The 27,394-nt window shown below is 37.2% G+C and overlaps 4 protein-coding genes across 7 annotated transcripts; 1 reads left to right on the top strand and 3 right to left on the bottom strand.

Annotated features, from left to right (window-relative positions):
• Nucleotides 1-396: 396 nt before the first annotated feature.
• LOC131529805 (deoxyribonuclease gamma-like) lies at nt 397-4,562 on the bottom strand. The gene is made up of 10 exons (XM_058759712.1): nt 4,481-4,562; nt 3,295-3,380; nt 2,797-2,885; nt 2,629-2,715; nt 2,251-2,363; nt 1,824-1,936; nt 1,355-1,509; nt 1,181-1,277; nt 996-1,047; nt 397-914 (listed from the first exon to the last, which is right to left on the bottom strand). Exons 2-9 carry the CDS (start codon nt 3,373-3,375, stop codon nt 1,000-1,002), a joined length of 783 nt encoding a protein of 260 aa, XP_058615695.1. The 5' UTR covers nt 3,376-3,380; nt 4,481-4,562; the 3' UTR covers nt 397-914; nt 996-999.
• A 1,925-nt stretch (nt 4,563-6,487) lies between these two features.
• dnase1l4.1 (deoxyribonuclease 1 like 4, tandem duplicate 1) lies at nt 6,488-13,040 on the bottom strand. 3 transcript variants are annotated; one of them, XM_058759707.1, is made up of 10 exons: nt 12,942-13,040; nt 11,752-11,837; nt 11,482-11,570; nt 11,313-11,399; nt 9,244-9,356; nt 8,812-8,924; nt 7,657-7,814; nt 7,478-7,574; nt 7,272-7,344; nt 6,488-6,808 (listed from the first exon to the last, which is right to left on the bottom strand). In XM_058759707.1, exons 2-10 carry the CDS (start codon nt 11,830-11,832, stop codon nt 6,804-6,806), a joined length of 816 nt encoding a protein of 271 aa, XP_058615690.1. In that variant the 5' UTR covers nt 11,833-11,837; nt 12,942-13,040; the 3' UTR covers nt 6,488-6,803. The 3 variants fall into 3 exon arrangements, with proteins under 3 accessions (XP_058615690.1, XP_058615691.1, XP_058615688.1); XM_058759708.1 differs by having other exon boundaries at nt 6,489-6,808; nt 7,293-7,344; XM_058759705.1 differs by lacking the exon at nt 6,488-6,808 and having other exon boundaries at nt 6,899-7,344.
• Nucleotides 13,041-13,119: 79 nt separating this feature from the next.
• dnase1l4.2 (deoxyribonuclease 1 like 4, tandem duplicate 2) lies at nt 13,120-21,355 on the top strand. 2 transcript variants are annotated; one of them, XM_058759704.1, is made up of 9 exons: nt 13,120-13,159; nt 16,103-16,192; nt 16,279-16,373; nt 16,464-16,550; nt 16,743-16,855; nt 17,498-17,610; nt 17,843-18,000; nt 20,741-20,837; nt 20,936-21,355. In XM_058759704.1, exons 2-9 carry the CDS (start codon nt 16,112-16,114, stop codon nt 21,041-21,043), a joined length of 852 nt encoding a protein of 283 aa, XP_058615687.1. In that variant the 5' UTR covers nt 13,120-13,159; nt 16,103-16,111; the 3' UTR covers nt 21,044-21,355. The 2 variants fall into 2 exon arrangements, with proteins under 2 accessions (XP_058615687.1, XP_058615686.1); XM_058759703.1 differs by lacking the exon at nt 13,120-13,159 and adding an exon at nt 15,489-15,562.
• A 126-nt stretch (nt 21,356-21,481) lies between these two features.
• LOC131529791 (piggyBac transposable element-derived protein 4-like) lies at nt 21,482-26,649 on the bottom strand. The gene is made up of 4 exons (XM_058759687.1): nt 26,012-26,649; nt 23,451-24,728; nt 22,169-23,372; nt 21,482-22,059 (listed from the first exon to the last, which is right to left on the bottom strand). Exons 1-3 carry the CDS (start codon nt 26,194-26,196, stop codon nt 22,925-22,927), a joined length of 1,911 nt encoding a protein of 636 aa, XP_058615670.1. The 5' UTR covers nt 26,197-26,649; the 3' UTR covers nt 21,482-22,059; nt 22,169-22,924.
• Nucleotides 26,650-27,394: the final 745 nt, after the last annotated feature.

Genomic DNA, 27,394 nt, shown 5'->3' with positions numbered 1-27,394 from the left:
ATCTCGGCTTTGTTATCTTCTTGTAATAAAGTCTAATTCTGCCTCCTGAGCTTTATTTTCCAAGACAGAGAAGACTTTTCTCTGTAACAGAAGCTGCTGCATAAAGGATGCAGTGCATATTTTCAGAAATATATAAAAATCACGCTGGGGTCCTGACAGTGCAGAAAAAAAGCATTAGCTAAATAAGGGGTGTCCGATCCTGTTCCTTGAGAGCCCGTTCTGCAGAGTATTGCTCCAACACATTTGCTTGGAAGTGTCTAGTGAATCTGAAGGCCTTCACTTTGGTTCAGGTACATGTGTTTAAATAGGAGAAAAGGAAAAGCATGGGTTGGCTCAGTATTGGGTTTCTCTTTTTTATTGTTATGATAAAAATCTATTTTAAATCCACTTATTAATTTGAATAAATATGTCTGTTTTGTATTTGTTATTTATGTTTTAATGGTATCAGTATAAGCCACCAGTTAATCTTTCAATATCTAAATGTTTTCTTTTGTCAACAAACTGTTTTGTTTTCTTTCTGTAGTTGGAGGAGGAATCAAGAAGTCTGGGAAGAAATGAATGTGTTTCACTCTATATTTGCTTGCCGTTCAAACCACCAACTTATGATTTGGGTCCACAGTGGCTACGTAAAATTATTATTATTTATTTTTCTTTTTTACTTTATATTGCTCTTGTACAGAAAACATTAAGGAATAAAGCTTGTAATGACTGTAAATTCCGATTTCAGATGTTTAATGTCTTTGATTGTGAAACATTCAAAACAACTGTACAATATCCAGACATTTCAAATATATCCAGTCTCACGTAAACAGATGTGTTCATAAAAGCTGATCCATCTTTATATATTCAGATCTCCAGAATCATATTTTCATGTTCATAAAATGTTCCATCTCACAGTATCGTCTTCATTTAACCTGAACAGAAAAAAATCTCATGTTATTGTTTATTTTAGTCATTGTGCTGCTGTTCATGTGTCTTACGTTTACGTTGCTTACGTTTTCACATCAGTTTCACCTGCACTGGATAGTGGTCACTCACTTTTAGCGCCTGTCAAGACATTAAATCTGTGTTTTAAACAAATACTATACTCAAAAAACATTCTGTAAGCTAAATGTACAGTAATAACTCATGTCACTATGATAAGTGTGATTAAATATCAGTTCAAATGATTCTTGTTTACATCCTCATCTGTCAGTTCGTAGGCCTTCTGGAAGTTGAATGATTTCGCAGAGTCCTGAACAACAGAATTCAGCATTTCGTCTCCATATACCACAATCCTGTGTATGAATATGTGTCATATTAACGAGAGTGACATCAAATCAAATGTGTTAGTTTGTGCAGTGTGATTATTTACCGATCGTAAGTATATTCATTGTTGTTGCTGGCTGTGGTGTCCACACCGTCCTTGATCAACCAATGGAAGTTCCTCCCCCAGATTCTGGTTCTTTTCTTGGCTGCCTCAGACAGATATGTGCCATCTGCGTTGAAGTCCCCCAAAATCATAATGTTCTGTATCAAAAATTACATTAAAAAAATGTATTGCATCAACTATTTTTAAGAACAAATAAGTCTGGTATTGGATGCTGATTGGTCAAAAAAATGTTTTGGCTGTACTTTATTCCACAATACAATAAGAGCTATGTTATGTCTTGACATGTCGAGACTAAATCTAACAGAATGATGACATTTAAAGGAATTATGCATGGCTTCTTATTACTTTATAAATGGTATATTGAGGGTTTGGAGCCAAAAATGAAATCAATAAGTGAAAATATATCATGAATGTAGCTGCATGTGTTGTCTGGTCTTGCTTTGTGTTTTACTTTAGTGCCCCATTTCTTCTTGACAGCTTTAAACACATCATACAGTTCATCAATTTCATTCTCTGCATCATCTGGCTTTATGTGGACTGGTATCAGCACCAAATCTTCCAGCTCTGATGAGACATGAGTACAATTAATAAATGCTACAACAACTTGTGTCCACATACACGCCCTCTGTTAGACCTCAGCCACTGACTTTTGTTTTGAATGTCAATTGCATAAATTGGGAATAAGGTTATTACACAAAACAATGATTAGGGAAAAAACAAACAGATTTTTATAATTTTCTTGAAGCTTGAATTCATAGTCAGCTGCAAGGTCTGGGGCCATTGAAAATGTTGAAAATGCGTACTATACCGAGCCTAAATCATGACTCCTTTCATATATAATTTGTTTCACTAAGATAATACACAATGCCATACTTTACCTGTTGTATGAGATCTGAATCGCAGAACATACGGTTCTCTGGCAAAAGCATCATTATCTCCAGGCTGATTGTCTTCATATTGGTAAGACCCGATCAAATCCACCACCTTTTCCCTTTATATTGAAAATATACTTTTCAAATTACTGTATAAATAATATATAACAAATTGTATATGTTTTCCAAAAGAGTCATTTCATTCATGAATTTTATTAATCAGATGCAAAAACCTTTAAGTCTGTCTGAGATGTTTTTAAACCTGAAGTCGTCAGTCATATCTATATGTATATAGCCTACTGTATATATGTATATGCATATATGTAAATGTGTTCGTCTCTCTGACATGAGATAATTGCAGATATTTTGCAACTTAAAAACTACCTGTAAAGGAACATAAACTGTTCTTTGTATTGTCCTCTTCCCAGGCGTGTGCTGATCACCATTTTGTAATTAATTGTACTGTAGAACCTGTCAGAGAGCAGTCAGCCATGGTTACTATTTTGTTTTGTAATAAAGTTTTTCACTGAAAAACACATTTGGTTGACTTACTGATTCAGCTCTCTGAGAAACGTTTCCACTGACTCTCCGCTACAATCCACCACCTCAAGAATAACGATTATATCATAGCGTGACACTATCTGAAGAGAGGGAGCGTCATAAAAACACACCGTTAGGCTATTATCAGTATACCATACACTCTACTCCTTCCAAAGTGGATTATCAGCCATTAAGATAAATATTATGATACAGAATCAGAGCATCATTTCAGGACAGGGGTCACTAAGTTCGGTCCTGGAGGGCCGGTGTCCTGCAGAGTTTAGCTCCACCCCTAATCAAACACACCTGAAGCAGCTAATCAAGCTCTACTAGGCATACTTGAAACTTCCCGGCAGGTGTGTTGAGGCAAGTTGAAGCTAAACTCTGCAGGACACCGGCCCTCCAGGATTGAGTTTGATGACCCATGATTTAGTGGCAAGTGTTTGGCAAGCATGATGTTTTGCAGCCCATCATGACTCTGGATTGTCTGTAAGTGTGGTCTGACCTCACCTTGATCAGGGTTTCCCGCACCAATCGATCAGTCAATTTTCTTTTCCCAAATTTCTGAACATTAAAAGAAGCGACCTTCATGATGCCTGACAAACATGAAATTAGGAGAGGATAGCGAATTAGACAGATAAGGTAACAAGCCAATAAATGAATGTTTCTGAGATGTTTGAATGTTTTTGATAAAACGTATGCTTACCGTGTTGAAAAAAACAGCATATGCTGGTTAGGTAGGTTTTGAAGCTTGGATGCCGGTTTGAGTTGGTTTAAGCATGAGGACCATCTTAAACCAGGATCCATGCTTCAAAACCTGCCTAACCAGCATAAGCTGATTTTTTTCAACAGGGTAATAATGGCAATACAAACATGAATACAACAACCCATATAGAATAATGAATATTTACATAAATAGTTAGTAGTAGGCCTTCATGCATCTTCAGAACAAATGTCTAAAGTTCCTTCAACTCATTTCTATACCTGCATTTCTGGCCATGCCTACTGCTGCCATCATGACCTTTACACATGAATCATGCAGCTGTCAACAAATACAGTGACACATCCATGCTATGTTTTCTTTGAAAGCTGTTGCTGTCACTACATTATTTTTAAAAAATGACAAGAGGATAAACCTGCTTCAGGAGTCACCAGAGCAGTTTATGAAGAAAGAGATGAAGACGATTCTTTAAATGGTCAAACAAAACCTTAAAATATGTTTCATTTTTGACATGTCAAAGGATAAATCTGATCGGTTAGAGAAGAAAATTGACCTCCTAAATAAAGGCAGAAGAACAAGTCTTTTCATTCACAAATGTGACTAGATGAAACCACCACAGTTTGCTGCAGAAAAGAGAAATCACATACGGACGACAATCTGTTGTGAACATGACACCAACTCGTGAAACCTTATCTGTGACAACGGCTGTAGTTTCAATTCAAAGTTATATATTTATATATAATGTTTCACTTTCCATTTCATTCAACACCTCACAAGAAAAGACAAGTTTGGCTTTATTTCCATGATTTCCATTTGTGGGTATGACTGAGAGGATTTTTTTTTTTTAGAATATTTATCAAACAACATGGCAAGAATATAAAAACATGAGAACCTTGCTTTATTCTCAGATGCTCTAAAAAGAAACAGTAAAAATTTTATTCGATTTTAAGAATCCACAAACAAAACTTAACTTACCCTAGCACTGGTCCAAAGATGCACTGAAGAAAAGGACTGCAGAGATTCCTAAAAACAGCAGCATGACTTGTATTGGACACCTGTGACTTGATTGGTTAGACGCAGGAATCTGTGGAGTGATTCGGCCCGGCCCCAATTTTGACAGCCCTTGGAACAACAAAATAGTTCCTCCCTCTGAGCAAACATCGACTCGGAAGTGAAAACAGACAATACGATCATACTCATACAGCCACAACACGTTTAAAGTTGCACTGGAAGGTGGAAAGATAATTGCCAGCTCGGACATAATGAGATAATTTACTTGATCTCGACAAGAAAAAAAAAAAAGAAAATCTTGTTTGAGACACAAGTAAAATAAGTGAAGGAGCCTGTTTCCATCAGTCAGGTGTAATAGGAAGTGATGAAATATTTTATTTATCTTATAAAAAAAAAAAAAAACAATTGAAGAAGATATTTTGCATGTTTGAGAAAGTTAGTTTGCCACGTAAATCCGGCAGCCATGTCACCCTGCAGCCCAAGACTGGTTACCCACTGAAGCTAAGCAGGGTTGAGCTGGTCAGTACCTGGATGGGAGACTCCTGAGAAAACTAGGTTGCTGTCGGAAGAGGTGCTAGTGAGACCAGTAGGGGGTGCTCACCCTGTGGTCTGTGTGGGTCCTAGCGCCCCAGTATAGTGACGGGGACACTGTACTGTAAAAAGCACCATCCTTCGGATGAGACGTTAAACCGAGGTCCTGACTCTCTGTGGTCATTAAAAGTCCCAGGATGTCTTTTGAAAAGAGTAGAGGTGTGACCTCGGCATCCTGGCCAAATTCGCCCACTGGCCTCTGACCATCATGGCCTCCTAGCAATCCCCATATCTGCTGATTGGCTTCATCACTCTGTCTCCTCTCCACCAGTAGCTGGTGTGTGGTGGGCGTTCTGCCGCACTATGGCTGCTGTCGCATCATCCAGGTGGATGAGGAGATAATGTAAAGACAATGACAATGTAAAGCGCTTAGAAAAGTGCTATATAAATGTAAGGAATTATTATTATTATTATATGTGAGTTGGGTGCATTTTGAGGGCCTCAAGGCCAAACTAACCTACATAACTGCGCTTATGAATACAGAATACCGGAGATCGGGGATGCCACAGGATAAGATAGTGTGGAAAAAAATAATAATAATAACAGATAATGTGTGTTCAACTCACTAAAATCCTAAAATCTATATGCCATTGTAAGCTTGAGATAAGAGTTCTTTTGAAAAACAGACTAGCAGATGTTTTTCTACAATGAAAGCAATCATTATGAAAACTGAAAAACAATTGTGGAAAAGTACTGGGAATGACATGTCAACAAGGGGTCTGTACACTCGTTGGACAGCGACCGATAAATAAATATGGTATCCTGGACAAAGCAAGATTCAGATGTTCTGCAGGCATCTCGGCTTTGTTATCTTCTTGTAATAAAGTCTAATTCTGCCTCCTGAGCTTTATTTTCCAAGACAGAGAAGACTTTTCTCCGTAACAGAAGCTGCTGCATAAAGGATGCAGTGCATATTTTCAGAAATATACAAAAATCACGCTGGGGTCCTGACAGCGCAGAAAAAAAGCATTAGCTAAATAAGGGGTGTCCGATCCTGTTCCTGGAGAACCCCGTTCTGCAGAGTATTGCTCCAACACATTTGCTTGGAAGTGTCTAGTGAGATCTTCATTACTTTGGTTGAGGTACATGTGTTTAAATAGAGGCCTTCCAGGAAAAGCATGGGTTGGCTCAGTATTGGGTTTCTCTTTTTTATTGTTATGATAAAAATCTATTTTAAATCCACTTATTAATTTGAATAAATATGTCTGTTTTGTATTTGTTATTTATGTTTTATCAGTATAAGCCACCAGTTAATCTTTCAATATCTATGTTTTCTTTTGTCAACAAACTGTTTTGTTTTCTTTCTGTAGTTGGAGGAGGAATCAAGAAGTCTGGGAAGAAATGAATGTGTTTCACTCTATATTTGCTTGCCGTTCAAACCACCAACTTATGATTTGGGTCCACAGTGGCTACGTAAAATTATTATTATTTATTTTTCTTTTTTACTTTATATTGCTCTTGTACAGAAAACATTAAGGAATAAAGCTTGTAATGACTGTAAATTCCGATTTCAGATGTTTAATGTCTTTGATTGTGAAACATTCAAAACAACTGTACAATATCCAGACATTTCAAATATATCCAGTCTCACGTAAACAGATGTGTTCATAAAAGCTGATCCATCTTTATATATTCAGATCTCCAGAATCATATTTTCATGTTCATAAAATGTTCCATCTCACAGTATCGTCTTCATTTAACCTGAACAGAAAAAAATCTCATGTTATTGTTTATTTTAGTCATTGTGCTGCTGTTCATGTGTCTTACGTTTACGTTGCTTACGTTGGAATCAAGAACAGTGTTTCACTGTATATTTGCTTGCCGTTCAAACCACCAATATATACATATATACTTTATATTGCTCTTGTACAGAAAACATTAAGGAATAAAGATTGTAATGACTGTAAATTCTGATTTCAGATGTTTAATGTCTTTGATTTTGAAACATTCAAAACAACAATATCCAAACATTTAATGTAAATCCAGTCTCACGTAAACAGATGTGTTCATAAAAGCTGATCCATCTTTTTATTCAGATCTCCAGAATCATATTTTCATGTTCAAAACATTCAAAACTCACAGTATCATCTTCATGCAATTGAATTGTTATTGTTTCTTTTCGTCATGTGTTTTTAGTCATTGTGCTCCTGGTCATGTGTCTTACGTTTACGTTTAAGCTGCTTACGTTTTCTCTTCAGTTCCACCTCTACTGGATAGTGGTCACTCACTTTCTTTGCCTGTGAAGACATTAAATCTGTGTTTTAGAAAAATACTAAACCCAACATAAATTCTATAAGCTAAATGTACAGTAATAACTCATGTCACTATGGTAAGTGTGATTAAATATCAGTTCAAATGATTCTTGTTTACATCCTCATCTGTCAGTTTGTAGGCCTCCTGGAAGTTGAACGGTTTTGCCGAGTCCTGAACAACAGCTTTCAGCATATCGTCTCCATATACCACAATCCTGTGCATGAACACGTCGCATTAATGAGAATGACTTAAAATCCTATTTGTTCATTTGTTTTTGTCATAGTGTAATTAATTACCGGTCATAAGTGTTGTCATTTCTGGTGCTGGCTGTGGTGTCTTCGTCATCCCCGATCAGCCAGTGGAAGTTATTGTCACTCCTGATGCGGATTGTTTCCATTTCTTCATCAGACACGTAACTGCCATCTGCATTGAAGTCCCCCAAAATCATGATGTTCTGTATGGATATGCACATTTTTGTTTTATAAACTGCTTTTATATACTGTATATTCTTGCTTCACAAACTTTATGCATGGTATCTCAATACACTATGTTCATCCAAAAATTTGCTTAAAATATACTCATCCTCAGGTTATCCAAGATGTAGATGACTTTGCATTCCATCACTTTTTCACCAATGGATTGAAATGCAGTGAATGGGTGCCGTCAGAATGAGAGTCCGAACAGCTGATAAAAAATAAAAACATCACAATGATCCAAAAGTAATCCACACAACTCCGGTCCATCTCTAAACATCTCGCAAAACCAAAAGCTGCATATTTGTAAAAAAAAAAAAATGTAAATGTAAAGAAATTAAGGTGTTTTTACTTCAACTACTTAAAAATACGAGTCCTTTATCCATAGTATTGCTTTCTCCAGTGAAAAAGTCATCTTGTCTGAATCAGGAGAGAAATATGCACCGATCAAGCTCCGTTTACAAGGCTAATCAGTTCTAAACAAACATGGCAATGGATTTTTTTTTTTTTTATGTGAGACATCAACAGGGGATGGACTTTTTCACTGCAGGAAGCATTATTATGGATTATGCACTCATATTTCAGTGATGATTTAATGTTAAAACGCCAAAATGATGGATTTGTTTCTTACAAACACGCAGCTTTTCTCTTCACAAGATGTTAATTGATGTATTGGAGTGGTGTGGATTACTGTGATGTTTTTAACAGCTGTTTGGACTCTCATTCTGACGGCACCCATTCACTGCAGAGGATCCATTAGTGAGCAAGTAATGCAATGCTACATTTCTCCAAATCTGATGAAGAAACATACTCATCTACATCTTGGATAACCTGAGGATGAGTAGATAAATTTACAGGAAATTTCCATTTTTGGTCAACTATTCCTTTAAGTGCAAATTTATTTCAACTGATGAATCCTAATGTCTCAACAATTGCATGATTGTTATAAAGGTATTATAGTTGTGCATAATGTTTTACATCAGTCTTCCATTTCATCTTGACTTCCTGAAACACGTCATACAGTTCGTCAAGTTCCTTCACTGAATCCTCAGGCTTGGTGTGGACGGGCACCAGCACCAAATCTTCCAACACTGGCATGACATAAACACGGTTAATAATAATTAAAATAATTGATCTCCACATACACCCTCTGTCACAGCCCAACCTGGATATTCATGTAAATTAGCCAGTCACATTTATGTGTAATTTGTTTTTGACTGTTAACTACATAAACTGGGAATTGCATTATTACACAATACAAGGAAACACTACAAAGAAAAACACATTTTCTTGTAGCCTAAACTCATAGTCAGGGCCAGTGAAATTACATTTTGCATTAATGTGCCAAAATCACGAGACTGTTGCACCCATGATGTTACACTGAAGTCATATGTTGTAGGCCTACTTTACCTGTTTTATGACATTTGAATCGCAGAACATACGGTTCTCTGGCGAAAGCATCTTCATCTCCAGGCTGGTCGTCTTTGTATTGGTAAGACCCCACCAAATCCACCAGGTCGTCCCTTCATGTTTAAAACACCATGCAGTTTAGTACAATAAATAAATAAATAAAACTGATAGTCTTGAAATATTTCAATTTCAATTTCCACCCTAAGGTCTGCTTATAATGTTAGCACAAGTTTGTGTGCTAATAAAGTCATAAATTTATTTTTATGACCTTTTATCACCCTCTGTCTGATCTTTAGAATTAAACAGCCTGTTTTATTTTTTTATAGTCGCTGTGTCTATAGACTATGAAAACAACACTCAAAGAGAATTTCAAAGTGAATGGGCGGGGCAAGATTTTAAATTCAGAATTAGCACCACCGACACATAAATATAGATTGTCATGTATTGAAATGTGTTTATCTATCGAAAATCAGAAAGTTGCAGACATTTACTCCTCATGGTAGCACCATTCCGCCATATTTAATTTTTGACGAAAATGAAAATGAGGCTGTGAGGACTGACTAACTGACTGACTTCAATGGATTGTACTATTGATTAACAACAAAGTGACAAAGTGAGCTGTGAAAATTACATGTAGGCCTACATCTAGGACCTCATACAGTGCATGCACTCAATTAGGTTCCCAGAACACTCTGGGAAAATAAGTTTCTGGTTATACCCTGCTGAAAAAAACAATAGAAACCAAATCACAGAACCTGTAATGGTTTTACTGGTTATAATGGGAATTAATGGGTCCCTGTTGGTCTCTACACTGTAAAAAGTGAAAGTTGACTTAACTTAAAAAAAATTGAGGAAACCCGTTGCCTTAAAATTATTAAGCACATAATAATTAAAAAAATAAGTTAAGTGAACTTGACAATTCAAATAAATTTTTTTAAGTTAAGTCAACTTATCACTTTTTTACAGTGTACTGGTAATTTGCTGCCTTTTATTGGTGGTTTGTTAAAACCACCAAATTGTACACACTACACCAGGGGTCACCAAGTTCTGTCCTGGAGGGCCGGTGTCCTGCAGAGTTTAGCTCCGTCCCTAATCAAACACACCTGAAGCAGCTAATCAAGCTCTACTAGGTATACTTGAAACTTCCAGGCAGGTGTGTTGAGGCAAGTTGGAGCTAAACTCTGCAGGACACCGACCCTCCAGGAACAAGTTTGATGACCCATGCACTAGACACTACAGGAAACCATTTTTTAAAAATGGATAATAGTTGATGGTTTGTAATGTCTTTCAGTAGGGTAAAAATAAAACCATTAGGTAATGTTCTCTATCACTATAAAAAGTGATAAGTTGACTTAACTCAAAAAAAAATTGAGGAAACCCGTTGCCTTAAAATTATTAAGTAAATATTTTATTTATTTTATTATTTGTTTTTTTTAAAGTTAAACGAACTTGACAATTCACTTAATTTATTTTTTAAGAATTATTAATTTATTTAATTTTAAGGCAACAGGCTTCCTCATTTTTTTTTTAAGTTAAGTCAACTTATCACTTTTTACAGTGTAGGTTCCCTTAAAAACATCCCTACAACATTCTAGGAAGGTTAATTTTGGATTATAAAAACAACCTCAATATAGGGAACGTTCCCTATAGGTTCTCTGTAAGTTGTCACCAAAACATCTCCCTGCAATGGTCTAGGAAGGTTCGTTTCTGGTTACAAAAAGAATCTACAGGGAACATTCTTATTTGATACACTGCAAAAAGTGATAAGTTGACTTAACTTAAAAAAATTGAGGAAACCCGTTGCCTTAAAATTTTTAAGTAAATGATAATTTAAAAAAAATAAGTTAATTGAATTGTCAAGTTCACTTAACTTAAAAAAAAAAAAAAGATTATGTACTTAATAATTTTAAGGCAACGGGTTTCCTCAATTTTTTTAAGTTAAGTCAACTTATCACTTTTTACAGTGTAGGAACGTTAGGGGAATGTTCTACGTTTGCTGCACTCTCGTAAAATTCAATACGGCCTCCATCCCAATTAAGTCTAATGCATCTTCAAAATTAAGCAGGTACCTGTAGAGGAACATAAACTGTTCTTTGTAATTTCCTCTTCCCAGGCGTGTGCTGATCTCTAAGGTGTAATGGTGCGTCTTGTTGAACCTGTTGATGAGCAGTCAGCCATGGTTACTACTGTCATGTAATAACAGGGTTTTTCAAGAAAAAACACATCTGGTTGACTCACTTATTCAGCTCTTCGAGAAAATGATCCACTGCATCTCCGCTAGAATCCACCACTTCCAGAATAACAATGATGTCATAGCGTGACACAATCTGAAGAAAGGGAGCGATGTAAAAACAAGCTGTTACCCTCGTAATCATCGTACCACACATGCTGCGCCTCCCATGAGGGATTATCAGACATTAAGATAAATCTCATGTAATTGACTCATTCAAGATGTCAACTAGGATGTTTTGCATGTATTTCTCGTGACTCTGTGAGGACAGGCCTCACCTTGATCAGTGTTTTCAGCACAAATGGATCGGAGAGTTTTGATTTCCCAAATCTCTGGATGTTAAAAGAAGCGACCTTCATGATGCCTGTTAATCACGAAATGAAAGAAACCAAATTAGAAGTTTATAATGACACTTTCTGTAGAATAGAAATGCAAACCTACATAGAATGACAAATAGTAGATTTGTCATTCAGGCCATGCCTATACTGTAATCATGACATGTATACATTCATGAATGACTTCATCGTGCAGTTGTCAACAAATAAAGTGGAACACACTCTTTCTTCTTTTCTTAGAAAGCTGTTTTTTTTAAGCAATTACAAGTGGAAGAACCTGTTTCAAGAGTCGCCAGAGGTGTTTACTATGAGTTTGAGATGATCTCTTCTTGATAAGGTCAAACTACACCTTAATGTTGTCTAAATACAAAAAAAGGCTACATTTGATGTAGCCGAGAAGGAAATGGACTGCTAAACTGATGCAAAAGAATATGTCTATTCATTCAAGATTCAAGAAAGTTCTGTGTGAGGCCATTTCAGTGACTTGCTGTTGGGTCAATAATTGGTGCAGAAGGTCTTTATGCCCGGAGGGTTTCTCTGAATGGGGCAGAAATTAGTTCCAGTGCTCAAACATTGCTAAATGCGCTTCAAAGCAGCAAAATCGTCTGTACATTCAAGCCACATATGGACGACAATCTGTCGCGAACATGACACCACCACTCGAAACCTTATTTGTGACAATGGCTGTAGTTTAAATCCAAAGTCATGGACTTATACAAAGTACTTTCACATTCCACCTCATTCAACACCGACAAGTAGAGACAAGTTTAGGGGCTTCATTTACATTATTTGCATTTGTGGGTTGTTTTCTTTTCTTTTTTCTAAAGAAAAGAAAACAAAGCAAATATTTTTCGAATTGTTTTCCAAATAACCTGGCAGGAATATAAAAACACAAGAACCTTCTCAGAAACAATTTTTTTTAAAAATGAAAAAAAAAGAGTCAAAGAACAAAACGTAACTTAAGTTATGAATTTAAATGGCAAACTACATGAGATGCTGAGACTGCTGAGATGATTACATGATTGCATTCATGCTGAGATTACATTGTCTGAACACTTGAAACTATTTCTTAAATTATGAGAAAAATGGTACAAATTAAGATTGAAGGACTACAAGAATAAAATGTAACTTACCCAAGCACTGGTCCAAAGATGCACTGAAGAAAAAGACTGTAGAGATTCCTAAAAATCAGCTGCATTACTTGTACTGGACACCTGTAACCTGATTGGCTAGACACAGGAACCTGTCGAGTGATTTGGCCCGGCCCCAACATGGACATCCCTCAAAACAACAAAAGAGTTCCTCCCTCTGGGCAAACATCGACTCGGAAGTGGAATGCTGAAGCGTACAGGTGAGTTCAGACAATATAATCATCCTCATTACAGCCACAAAGCATTTAAAGTTGCACTGAAAGGTGGAGAAGTAATTATCGGGTTGGACAGAATGAGATATTTCAGTTCTTTAAGCACCATGTAAACCTGTAAAGTAAGAACAAAGCGAGAGCCTGTTTCCATCAGTCAGGTATAACAGGAAGCTGCTGCCTTAAGGATGCAGTGTGCTTATTTTTGGAAATACATAGAAACTGAATTACTGAATTGCAGTTGAAGGTAGCAGATAAAGGAGACGTTGTCCTGGACATTAGTTAAAGTGGATACTGGTTAAATTATAACATAAGGTTAAATATTTATTTACATAGATGTTATATTCAACATTACAGGTCCTTTGTGTTTATAACTGTCGTTGAGATGGAATTCATATTCAGACGATCCAGGTGTGTTGTTTTTTATCCGCTTGAAATGCAGTCTGTGCCTCCATAGCGAAGTGAAATATGACTACAGTAAAGAGCGGTGAGCCAAAAACAACATTACAGCTACAACAGGTTCAGAGGATTCGAGGAATTTAAAGAATAACAACAAAACATCATGTCTGGAAAATGGCGGGAAATGTTTATTCAGGTTTTAACAGATAGATAGATAGATATACAGATAGATAGAAAAGTCATGTAAATGTAAAGCAAAATTATCACTTGAATTTTTTAATATAGTAGATTGTTGCAAAAATATTGCATTCTGGAACAGGCAGGAATCAGCCAGGTTTAGATAGATCAGTAGTCAGAGATGCAGTCAATTGAAGGAAAATTTCCTGAAGAAAATAGTTTGTAGTTTCATCAGCAGAAGTCAGCTTCAACACTCGCGAGGAGTCCGGAATTAAACTCCAACAGAGGTCACTATGTCATAACTTGGGTAAAAAAGGATACTGACTGGTTCAATTGTAGAAAAACGAGATTAGAGTTCACACGCAATGTCTCACTCCCAAGACATATGTGTCCCCGGACCAGTCATAAGGGTCAATTTTTTGAAATTGAGATTTATACATCATCTGAAAGCTGAATAAATGAGCTTTCCATGGATGTTTGCTTTGTTAGGACAATATTTGGCCGAGATACAACTATTTGAAAATCTGGAATCTGAGGGTGCAAAAAAAAATCAAAAATCAAAATATTGAGAAAATCGCCTTTAAACTCGTCCAAATGAAGTTCTTAGCAATGCATATTACTAAACAAAAAATAAGTTTTGATATATTTACAGTAGAAATTTACTAAATATCTTCATGGAACATGACCTTTACTTGATGTCCTAATGATTTTTGGCATAAAAGAAAAATCAATAATTTTGACCCATACAATGTATTTTTGGCTATTGCTACAAATATACCCCAGCGACTCAAGACTTCTTTTGTGGTCCAGGGTCACATATATCTGTCACCAGTACACCAGGGTGATGGAAGATGTCCAGCATTCCACCCTGAATTCCCCTGAAGACTGGTACTACACAGACGATGCCAACACACATACATAGAGAATACACAGCTTCTTCAAGGCTGGGTTGTTCAAACCCAAGGTCTAATCAGGAACACCCAGATATGAAGTACTTTTTGTCAGCTAGAGGTTTCAGACAATATTTCCTAATGTTTAAAGATGAAAAATAAAGTAATTGCTTTAATTGTAAATTGGTCATGTAGATGAGATTCCTAATGACCTTTGTGAAAAGTCAGAAGAGTAAATATATGTTTTAATGTGTTGGGTGCTTTTCTCAAACCAAGGGGAGAGCACAATCCAGTGAGATGATATGTAATTCTATACTATTCAAGTTTCACATGGGGAAGTCCTTCAAATCATGTAATACTTCTAAAAATAATATTTACAACAAACCACTCTTTATTTATTGAAGTGGCAGTGGAATCCACCACTTCAGTAAATAGATAGATAGAACTATTGCATTCTGGGAAACCAAAGTCAAATTAATTTTGAATGAACTTGTTTTAAGTGAATACGTTATTTGCAAAGCATATAGAGAAACAGGGTGGTTCTGAGGTCAAAGCTAGTGACATTTTGACATTTTTAAAAATATATATTATCCTGATGGGTAAGGTTTCACAAATGCAAATTCTTTCAAAAAGGCTCTTGCTTTTGACAGTCAACTCAGTTGGTCTTTAAACCCATGGCTATGCGGTTACCTCCAGTCAAGCCTGCTATAAATTGCTATAGAAATGTCACTGCCTAAGAGAAGATCTGTTATTAATTAGTGAGGCCTCTACTTCTCCATTTTACGAGACATCTGTGCGACAGAAACCCTATCTGATTTAAAACAGGAAGTAGGCATGGTCTGTTTTCAAATGAGCAGCCATTCATTATTTACTAGCTGTCTAACGGACAACACAGGAACACGAGACTTCATAGTAAACAAAAGCTCTGGTAAGAGCTGATTATTTGTGTGTTTACTTCTAGAAAAATAAATGTAAATACATAAAACATTTAATTTATATATAATGACAGATATATAACAGGTTTTTTAACATTTACACAAGATCAAAGATGATCCTTGAATGTGTTAATAGTGTTTTAATTTTCATACCGGTGCATTGGAGCTGCTTCTTCTATTCTTAGATTAATTTATTTAATTTGAAACTTTTGTTGTTTTGAGTACATTTTGTTTTTGAACTTTCAAAATGAAACTCACTGTGGTTTCCTTACTGTCTGCCGGATCTGCTGTGGTCCTGTAAAAGTTGACATGTCAGCTCTTTATAAACTATAAGGGTTTCCTGTGTACGAACAATGCATCCTTGAATTGTCTGTTAAACTTCCTTTAGCGATTTACAACAGGAAAATGGTATAGAAATTCCTCTGATTATAAGTTTGCACGATGTACCGAACAGACCTGAAAACATAAAGCCAGTCTGAAGCGTTGTTGTCGTGAAACTCATTTCCCTTTATGATGTTGTTCACTTTCTTAAGGTCGACACCATGAAGATTGCATCTTTTAACATCAGACGTATGGGTCCAAGCAAGCTGTCAGACAAAAATATTGTGAAATATCTCATTAAGGTGAGTTTGTAATCTGATTGTTTAAGAAAATCACATAGTAAAAGCTCAGAAGTATTTGTAAAACTGACCACAACACTCTTTCCTAGATCTTCTCTCGGTACAGTATAATCGTTCTTCTTGAGGTGGTGGACAAATCTGGCAAATCTATAGCCAAATTTCTGCAGGAGCTTAACAGCACCGGGTCTGTACGAACCTTCAGAGATTCTCTTCACCATCTGTAGCTCAAAAGCCTAAACTCAAACCCAAATTTAATTCCAATTTTTTCCTACAGAGCTAATAAGAAACGTCCCTTCACTATGGTGGGAAGCTCCAGGCTGGGACGGACTCTTTATAAGGAACAGTTTGTCTGTTTCTACAGGTACAACATTTAGAAAATTAGTGTAAATTATGTTACCAGAATAAAAATTGGAGCAAAAAGCGAAAGAATCAAATCATGCATTTCACAATTTTGTAGCATCTGATACATCTTCCTTTTCCCTTAATGAAATTAGATGTTTAATTATGAATAGTCATACATATAGATACATATTTTTTTGCTCATTTCTAATAGACAAGACGAGGCCGAACTGGTCGACACGTACCAATACGAAGACAATCAAGTGGGTGACGAGGACGCTTTCTCTCGGGAGCCCTTCATCTTGCGTTTCCGCTGTAAACACACAGGTAACCAACCTCTGTTAAACCTTGGACCAGTACATTAAATTTCTGCACCAACTCTAGACTAAAAAAGTCGGTAACACTTCATTTTATGGTCTCTTAACTAGTTGCTTATTAGCATGCATATTACTACAATATTAGCCATTTATTAGTACAATTTAAGCACATATTAATGCCTTATTCTACATGACCTTATTCTACATCACTAATCCTACCCAATACCTAAACTTAACAACTACCTTACTAACTATTAATAAGCAGAAAATTAGGAATTTATTGAGGAAAAGTCGTAGTTAATAGTGAATAAGTGTTCCCTATTCTAAAGTGTTACCAAAAAGTCTTCAGCGATAACGTGACTTATACTTCACCCAAAATGAAAAGTCTAGGTTCATTTACTCACTCTCATGTTGTCCTGTTCAATGAGATTAAATGGGATTTGGAGCTTTCAACATTATGGTGAATGGGAACTGAAACTTCATCAAAAGATGTAAAACCACCATAAAAGTGGTCTATACAAATTATTTGAGAAACTGACCAAAACTGAAGTCATTATTCATTCGTTCATTGTAATTGCATGTTCCTACATAACCATAAATGTTTCAGGAGGTTGACCACATGAGCTAAATTATGATCATTTTTGCCTTTCAGTGCTAAAAGATTTGGTGTTGATCCCTGTTCACACAAAGCCCAAAGACTCACAGAAGGAACTGGATGAACTATACGACGTCTTTCTGCATGTCAAAGATAAATGGAAAACAGATGTGAGTTTACCCCTATGCAACCACAATACATTCCAGAGGAAATCTATACTTCTGTTTGTTTTGGATAAAGCATCTGCCAAGTGTGTGAATGTACACATTCAAAGGAATTGAGTAGATTGACCTTACCTAAAGAGGAGATAAAGAAATTCTTGCCCAGCTAAATCACACGAGTGAGCTCTAGTTTGGCCAAACATTGATTAGAGTTTGAGAGAAAGCCCAAAATGTCTTACAGAATGTCATGATCCTTGGCGACTTCAACGCAGACGGTGCCTATGTCTCCAAGAGGAAGATGAAGACCATCAGGATCCGCAGCGATACAGATTTCCACTGGCTGATTGGGGACGATGTGGACACCACAGTTATCCAGTCCAACGATCACACTTACGACAGGTGAGGGGAAGAAATATAAATGTACCTATCTTTTATCTGCTGCCTGATCCAACAACAGCAAATAGAGTCCCAATTTATTTCTGCACTACTTCCAGCACTACAAATGGATTCAGATCTTCCACTTTGACGTGTTCATGGTAGGCAGCCTCAAACTGCTGAGGCATAGTGCGATGTGACAAAACTTACACACAGTGTAGACAGGCTGTAGACACCATATTGAAAATGCGAGGCTGTGAAGGATAGAGCTACAGGGCTAGATTTACTAACAGCTTGCACAGTCAGGATTGACATTAGTGATGAATAAGGCTGACCTTATTGCATATGCATTTGTAGGAGTTTCCCTTTCCAGACACAAAATGTATGGGAAGAGAGTATTTTAAAGGGATAGTTCACCCCAAAAAATTCTGTCATTCATTACTCACCCTCATGTTGTTCCAAACCCATAAGACTTTCATTCATCTTCGGAACACAAATTAAGATAATTTTGCTGAAATCCGAGAGCTTTCTTACCCTCCATAGACAGTAAGGGAACTAGCACGTTCAAAGCCAAGAAACGTAGTAAGGACATCGTTAAAATAGTCCATGTGACATCAGTGGTTCAAGCTATGAGAATACTTTTTATGTGAAAAGAAAACAAAAATAGTGACTTTAATCAACAGCTCCTTCTTTTCCGGTCAGTCTCCACCACAAAGTATTCTTGTAGCGTCATAAAATTAAGGTTAAACCACCAATATCACATGGACTGTTTTAACAATGTCCTTACTACCTTTCTGGGCCTTGAACGTGCTAGTTCCCTTGCTATCTATGCAGGGTCAGAAAGCTCTCAGATATCATCAAAAACATCTTAATTTGTGTTCTGAAGATGAGCGAAGGTCTTACGGGTATGGAACGATATATGGGTAATAAATGACAGAATTAAACATTTTCGGTGAACTACCCCTTTAAATAAATTATACAGGTTTATTTTGTATGTATGTTGTATGTAGTAGGCCTATGTAGTATATGTTTTGTGATAGTTAGTTTATTAGTATTTGCGCCATTATTTAACACCCCAAAAAACATGTCTTAACCCATTTTGTGCCTTTTATCATCTGCGACTCTATGCTAATTTGCGCTGCTCTTGGTAGATCGTGTTGGTCATTTTGGAAATGCACTGGCTACGTCTGTGTTCTTTAAGTTGCCCATTGTCTGTCAGTAGATCACCAGCAGAACTCCCCACTCCCATCAGCGCTTTTATGGGATTGTGCTCTCACGCCAATTTGCCCTGTTTCGTCAATCTGGCCTACAGTCTGTACAATAGCACACATTGTATAAAGTTCCTAGATCACAGAATTAACCCAACTTTCAAATCTTTTTAATGAAATTTTTGTCCACTGAACGTTTCTTTTTTGAAAAGACATTTTGTCAGCTGGACAATTGGTATGTTGTTAAATAACAGTATAATCCATTGAAAACACTGGATTTCTGTCCCTCACAGCGTCTTTTTCATTCCTGTCAACAATTAAACATGGCGCTACCCTGACTAGAGTTATATTGTCTGTTGTCAGAAGTAGCGCAAGAGCCTGGAGTACACTGGAAATAGAACAGGGCATTGAGGATTAATTTGGTGTAGACAGAATCACTGATTATATTAAGCTCTATGGACTTTTGTCAAATAGCGTCATGCAACTCACATCCGGTGTAGACACTGTTTTAGACTATGAATGTGAAACTATTACTATTAATTAAAAGATGAGCAAACCGTTGCTTAGATGTAACTAGAAGCCTTAGAGGGCGAGGGTTTTCAACTAAAAATGATGAATTTTCATTTTTCATTCCGTCTTTCGGATGAGACGTTAAATCGAGGTCCTGGCACTCTGTGGTCATTAAAAATCCCATGGAACTTCTCGTAAAGAGTAGGGGTGTAACCCCGGTGTCCTGGCCAGATTCCCTCCACTGGCCTCCTAATAATCCCCATCCACTTGATTGGCTCTATCTCTCTCTCCTCTCCACCTGTAGCTGGTGTGTGGTGAGCGCACTGACGCCGTTGTCCTGTGGCTGGCGTCGCATCATCCAAGTGGATGCTGCACACTGGTGGTGGTTGAGGAGACCCCCAAATGATTGTAAAGCGCTTTGGGTGTACAGCAATACACAATAAAGCGCTATATAAATGCATTCATTCATTCATAAAAGAGCAAAAAAGAGACAGTTTTTGGCCATTTATTTACAGGAACACTGCATTTTGGGGGCCTGAAAGTGCAAACTTTTGAAAACAATAGTGTAATTAACACAAATTTGTGAAAACAGTGACGTCATGCACATGCGTAGGCTATTGCATGTTCAGTCTATAGATATGTGTAGGTGTACTGGTGCGTAGTGCTTCTTTACAAAGCAACATCGCCAACTACTGACCTGGCATGCATAATACTGCATTTTTTTTTTGTTGTTTTTGTGGATCCTTGTGAATGTTGTTCAATACCACGACTGAGGTGTCCTTGAGCAAGGCACCGAACCCCCAACTGCTCCCCGGGCGCCGCAGCATAAATGGCTGCCCACTGCTCCGGGTGTGTGTTCATGGTGTGTGTGTGGTCACTGCTGTGTGTGTGCACTTAGGATGGGTTAAATGCAGAGCACAAATTTCAAGTATGGGTAACCATACTTGGCCACATGTCACGTCACTTTCACTTTCATACCCTAAAAGGACAGGTCAGTCTGCCAGTCAAGCTTTGGAAAATGTTGATGGCAAATATTTTTTTCCTAGGATTGTGGTGTATAAGGACGACATGTTAAAAGCTATTGTTCCAAGATCTGCAAAACCTTTCAACTTCCAAGAAGCCTACAAACTTTCAGATGAAACTGTGAGTATATTAATTACATAAGTCTAATTTTTTTAAATAAATGTGAGGTTCGCATACAGGTTAGAAAATAATATATTAATATGATTAATCAACGGTAGGCCCTGGACATCAGTGATCATTACCCAGTGGAGGTGAGTTTGAAGAAATCATCTGCAGCCAAGACCAGCGGCAAAACCAAAACCAAAACACAGAAACGCAAAGCATGATGGGATGCCAATGCACACTGTATGGGATCTTAACCTCACTACTGAAGGAGAGATGCTACCTCTTCATAGGGAAATTCAGGCCTTAAAATAATTTAAAAGCAGCTATCTTTTCATGCTAATTTAATGAAATTTACATTTTCAATATAGTTCATATGCTTATATTCCCTCTTCATAGGGAAATTCAGGCCTTAAAATAATTTAAAAGCAGCTATCTTTTCATGCTAATTTAATGAAATTTACATTTCAATATAGTTCATATGCTTATAAAATGAAATGACTGAAATCTCAAAATAAACTTTTCATTTTGATTTATTTAATGTCATTTTTCAAACAAGCTTATTATTTCATGCCTAAAGTGTTAATAAATGTGTTAGTTTGCACAGCTGGATACAACCACTAATTGGTAGCAAATAAATTTAAAAAATACTATTTTAACACAGGAACTATTATACTGTACAAACAATGAATTGGCAGGCAAACAAGCAATAAATGCCAAACCACTACTATTGTGTAAAAATCATGCCTCAAGCGCCTTTAGCAAACTCAAATTTAGCTTGTTGCAGCGAGTCAGTTGACAAGCAAGTCAGTTAACATGGACATCAGCTTCTGCATTACCAAACAGAGATCAATTACAGCAGTCCACTTACCTTCAAGAAATCAAGCAACCTTCATTAGCAAGAAAGCATTCACAAATGAGATTAAATGTGCTAGAAGTCTTACAGATGAAATAGAACAATTAGGTTACAATGAATATTTGTACCACCATTTTTGTTGACTGTATTACTGGTGGCCATAAAGTAGTCTGTAGATGCGTGAAATCCTCCAATAGTCCATCTCAGCAGATCCATGTACTGTAGATCACCAGTGACAGGAAAGGTAAAAATGGCATGGCTTCTTCTTTCCTTCCTGACATCTTGGCACATACTGTATGTTGTCTGTGGGACTGATTTTGAAAAGATCCATTTAAAAATCTGCAAGCCAGGTGTTTGGTCACGTCTGAAGATTGGCTGAGTTGGCTGAATCATGAAGATGCAAGGAAAGGTGAAACACAAAAGAGAGAATGAACATTAATTTGTGCCTTTCTTTGTTATTAATAAAGATTAGTAAAAATGTATATAAACTCACCGATTAAGGAGGGGACCAAGTCCATCAATGAACATCTCTTCTGATTTGAAGTCACTAACTTTCCCTACCCTTCCTTCATTTATCAAAGAATAAACAGCAATGGAGAAATTTAAGCAAGAGTGTTATACGAATATAAGATTAATCTAAGATTAATGTTGCAAAAATTAAATTGTATAATAAAAGTAGGAGATTAAAGGCATAATATTGCTTGAATAAAGCAGGAATATTTTGCGCAAAATACACTATTACAAGAAGCGGCATGATTAAAAATGTTAGACATTGCCACTACATCAAAACATTTAGAAAAGCAGGTATACACATGAACAAGTAGCGATCAGAATAATGAAAATTTTTAGTTTGTTTTCTATATCCGATTTCATTTAACGGACTTGGTTTGTTAGCAATTTCATTACTCATTCTTTTAGTATTTGATCAGATCGATTCTAACTACTCACAAATGTAGTATAGTTTTTTGTTTTGTGCATTTTATGAAAAATGTACAGGTTTTAGTAACTACACTGATTTAAGTCTCACAAGTGTTTATTTCGCATAAAAACAGTAACAGATCCCAATTTGCTAGTTGCGCTGTACTGTGTTTGATGTTGCAGATCGACTGTGTGTCGATTCACATTACTATGCTACTTTCATCCTCCAATTCTGAGTATTGTTTTTCTCATGTTTGATTTTGCTCTCAGCTATGAGTTTCGGATAGTGATCCTAGCGCACACTAGACTCAAAATCCCAGCACTTAGGCCTTTACTCTGCCTCATTCTCACTGCTGCTATGTGGGTAATGCCAGCTAGTGAAACAGTCGCGCTTGGGAACGAAGCACAGCGCCACATCACAAGTCACACACATGACTGGAGTTTTATTGTTGCACATTTTGCACTTTCGCCTTCCAATGCTGCTGTCCCCACTGATGTACTTGGGCAAATGGGAGTAAGGGGTAAGTATCGGGCGTATTTGTGCAGGGGCTGATGCAGGTCCTGTTCCTGCAAGCTCAGTAACAAGCACCTCCCGAAAGGCTTTCTGGGACAGAGGCTTCTGGTTGTTCATCTTGGCCGTCTGCTTGTGCAAAATGAAGGCATTGACTACGGCGATGTCCACAAAGTGGTAAAAAAAGGACCGATACCACCTTCTTGTTTTATGTAAAACTGTGTAAAACGAAATGAGTGCGTCAGACAGATCCACTCCTCCCATGTGCCTGGAATGAATGGAAATTTCATTATAAGATGCGTAATATAAAAGGTACAACTTCAAACCAGTGAGTTAATCTACTAACTTGTTGTAGTCCAGCACTGCGACTGGAACGGGGAAATCCTGAAAGGCCCAAACTCCATCGGCTCCTCTCACATTCCTCTTAATGGAGTCCCCATTAAAGGCTTTATGAAAGGTGGAGCACATCAGCACGTCTCTCTTGTCCTTCCACTCGACAAACAGCAGATCGTCTTCCCTAAACCAGCGAATATTGCCACGAGGAGCCTGTGTCTTTAAGTGCCCAATGCGGTTTGCCCGAACGGTGCCACAAGCCCAGATCTTTTTACGGAGTAGGTCTCTGAAGAGCTTGGGACTGGTGTAAAAGTTGTCAACAAACAGCTTGTAGCCGCTTCCCAACAACCTTTCGTTTGCCAGAATCATGACAGAATCATAACTAATTCCTTTGCTATCCTCCAAATTTGCCTTTCCTTCATAAATGAAGAAGTCCCATGTATAGCCACAGAGAGAATCTGCTAGTACAAAAAGTTTGTACCCCCATTTTGTAGGTTTGTTTTTCATGTATTGTTTGAGTCCATTTTTAGCCTTTGATGCCACCATTCGTTCATCGATGGAGATGTTCTGAGCGGGATGGAAAGAGGCTCTGCAGGCGTCCCTAATGTCCTGGTACAGCGGTTTGATCTTACACAGGCGGTCGTATTCAGGTGTTCCCCTCTTCTTGTCATTCTCTGCATCCACTTTGGGATCACTAATATGAAGAGCTTTACTGATGGTCATAAACTTCCTGCTAGACATGATTTGAGAAGGATAGGGAAGATTATATATCTGAGACTTCCTCCAGTAGTCTGTCAGTTTGAAGCATTTCAGCAAACCCATGTAAATCACCAGTGCTATGAATGACTTCAGATCTTTTACTGAAATGTCCTCCCATGGCTTCTTTGTTCCTTCCTGACGCATGGCCCCGTATGTATTCGAGTTTGCTAAAATTGTCCGCAAGACTGATTTTGAAAAGAACAACTCAAAATACTGCAGAGGACTGCACGATGCAGTGGAGACCAGCCGTGGGCCGGGTTTTTGTTTAGGTCTGAATACTGGCTGTGTCGGCTCGACATCAGGCTCATCTGCACTTTTCCACTTCTGTTCTGAGATGCTTAAGGAAAAAGGTAGGGCTCGACTCACACTGCTTCTCCTACCTTTGCTTTTGCCACTTTGTACAGAGGCAGGCGAACCAGATCTGCAAGACTTTGCTGGAGATGGTGATACAGAAGACAGACTGGATCTCTTCTTCTTTTGTGGAGTGACCTCTGGATACCAGTCATCATCATCATCAGAGACATCTGTAAACCTGTTGAATCAGACAAAAAAAAAAAAAAAAAAAAAACGAACATTACAAACACACTGCACTAAGCAATAACAAATATAACATTACATTTCTGAATGTGGTTTTAATACTTCTAGATTGTTCTATAAAAAAAGGCTTTTCTTTGTTTATATACATGCCTATATTTCTTTTGCTTATGTGCCTTTAAATAAATTGAAGCTTGTGTGTGTTACAGCCCACAGCACCGAGAATCGATTTAAAAGCGAAATCGCTATGAGCATGCGCGATTATAAAAGGTAGCGATTAAATTACACTAAAACGGTCCGCCTATTCTGCGTATTTAAAACGCTAGGGCGGCACTTAATAAAAACCTTGAAATACGGTGCACATTTCAGGATGACACACCCAGTTCTTCCAGTCTCTTATCGATCTGATGTGCATTAAGTAGGCTACTCCATCAACCAGGGATAGGAACGAGAATATAGGCTACAACATCCAATCACGTTTTCAACTCAATAATAATTCGATGTTTTCTTTCTTATCCCGCGATAGAAACGATAAACACGTTTTGCTGTATTTCCCCATATTCACGCTCTAAACCTATTCGGATGCTAATCTAAGTTATAAAATGCTGATAATTTGCTATATGGAATAAAGAGTATTTTTAACAACCAACTGTGTGAAAAGGATATCATTATTAGAAAAGAAAGGATATTTAGAACAAAGGGTTAATTAGAATGCATTACACTGTGTGAATGTTTTTTTAAGGCAGTAATATGCTATAATAACAACAATTCAATATTAAAATTATATACAAAAGTAGACAGTGTTCCAAAAAGGTGGTTTGATTCACAATGATGTAATAGAGATCAGAGTCCACCTTTAAGTACGGGTACAAAGCCAATTTTATTTTTATAGCACTTTTCACATTGTGCACAACATTCATAATGTAAAAGGCTTGATTATTTTCACACTGTTGGGTCAACTGACAAGTGAATCTGTTTCTTGTTAGAATTAGTGAATACTGCCCGTATCGCTGTATTGACTCTATGTGCTACAGGTTCATTCATTCATTACGTGATTTGAATTGATTATGATCCAAGCAAGACAAAACGAAATAGAGTACATTAATACTATACACACACACACACACATATATATATATATATGTGTGTGTGTGTGTATAGTATATATATAAACGACTACATTTATTTTTCATTCGATCATTCATTCATACATTTACTATTTTGGAATGCATATTTTCGTATAACAATAAAAAAGTCTTAAAATATGAACTATCAACTTACTCATCCAGAAGAGTTTCGAGATCATTGATGGACATCTCCTCTACTGCAGAGTCGCTAGAAGCCACACTCTCCTTGTCAGATAAATCATCCCATTCTTTCTTCTTGTCTTGTTCTTCATCACTGTTCACACATTCCTCCGAGCTGTCCATTACGCTATCAACCATCTCCATATTACACGCATCCATCGTCAAATGCAGCGCTGCACAGGGTCGCAGATAAGAGGATTTCGCTCCAGCAAATTGAGCAAAAACACCATCCGGAGATGTCTTGCAGAATGCAATGAACCCGTTAAGCACTGCTAGCGCACGTTCATTCGCTATTATGCTTGTCTGTCAAGATTTGCCATCCAGTCATTGGCCAGATCCGCCCTGAAAAAACACCAGGTATCCCGTACAGGGATCTATGATCCTGATTGGATGTTTTGAAATCAAGCGCTCAATGTATCCGAAGGCATTTCTGCAATGCATGCGAGGACGTTTTTGAATGAACATGTCCAAAGACAAATAACAAAATCTGCAAATCGTCTTGGTGAAGTCTTCACTTTGGAAAAACAATATCTCATACACAACATAGACAAAAGTATTGGGACACCCCCCTTCTTCTAATGAACAGGTTTGACTACTTTAGTCATTTCCACAACTCCAAAACTTAATGTTTAAGCATATAATGACATTCTAGGGAATTGTGTGCTTCTAATTTTAAAGCAACAGTTTGGACAGGACCCTTTTCTATTCTAACATGTCAATGCCTCTGTGTAAAAGTAAGGTTCAAAAAGAAATGATTGATTCAGTTGGTGTGGAAGAACTTGACTGGTCTGCAGAAAGCCAAGTCCTAATCCAAGCTGAACACCTCTGGTGTGACTTTAAATGCAGACTTTGAGCCAAAAGTTCATCACCAAACACCAATGACTTGTACATATGGGTACAGTCATTTTAGACAGAAATGGAAATACAAATTTTAAATACATTATGTTTCTATCTTTATTGCCACAGTTTTGGAAGTGCCTTTTTCTGTTCTAAAGAAGGGGGTGTCCCAATACGTTTGTCCATATAGTGTATGTACAAGTCATTGGTGTTTGGTAAAGAGTTTTTGGTTCAAGGTCTGCATTTAAAGTCACGTCATAGTTGTTCAACTGAGATTAGGACTTGGCTTTCTGCAGACCAGTCAAGTTCTTCCACACTGACTAAATCAATCATTTCTTTTTGAACCTTGCCTTATACACAGAGGCATTGTCCTGTCAGAATAGAAAAGGGTCCTGTCCAAACTGTTGCTATAAAATTTGAAGCACACAATTCCCTAGAATATCATTATATGCTTAAACATTAAGATTTGTACTCATGGAAATTACTAAAAGGGGGCATCCCAATACTTTTGGCAATATAG

This window comes from Onychostoma macrolepis, chromosome 22 (genome assembly GCF_012432095.1).
Source record: "Onychostoma macrolepis isolate SWU-2019 chromosome 22, ASM1243209v1, whole genome shotgun sequence".
NCBI classification, from domain to species: Eukaryota; Metazoa; Chordata; class Actinopteri; order Cypriniformes; family Cyprinidae; genus Onychostoma; species Onychostoma macrolepis.
This window is presented reverse-complemented; position numbering and strand designations above follow the sequence as displayed.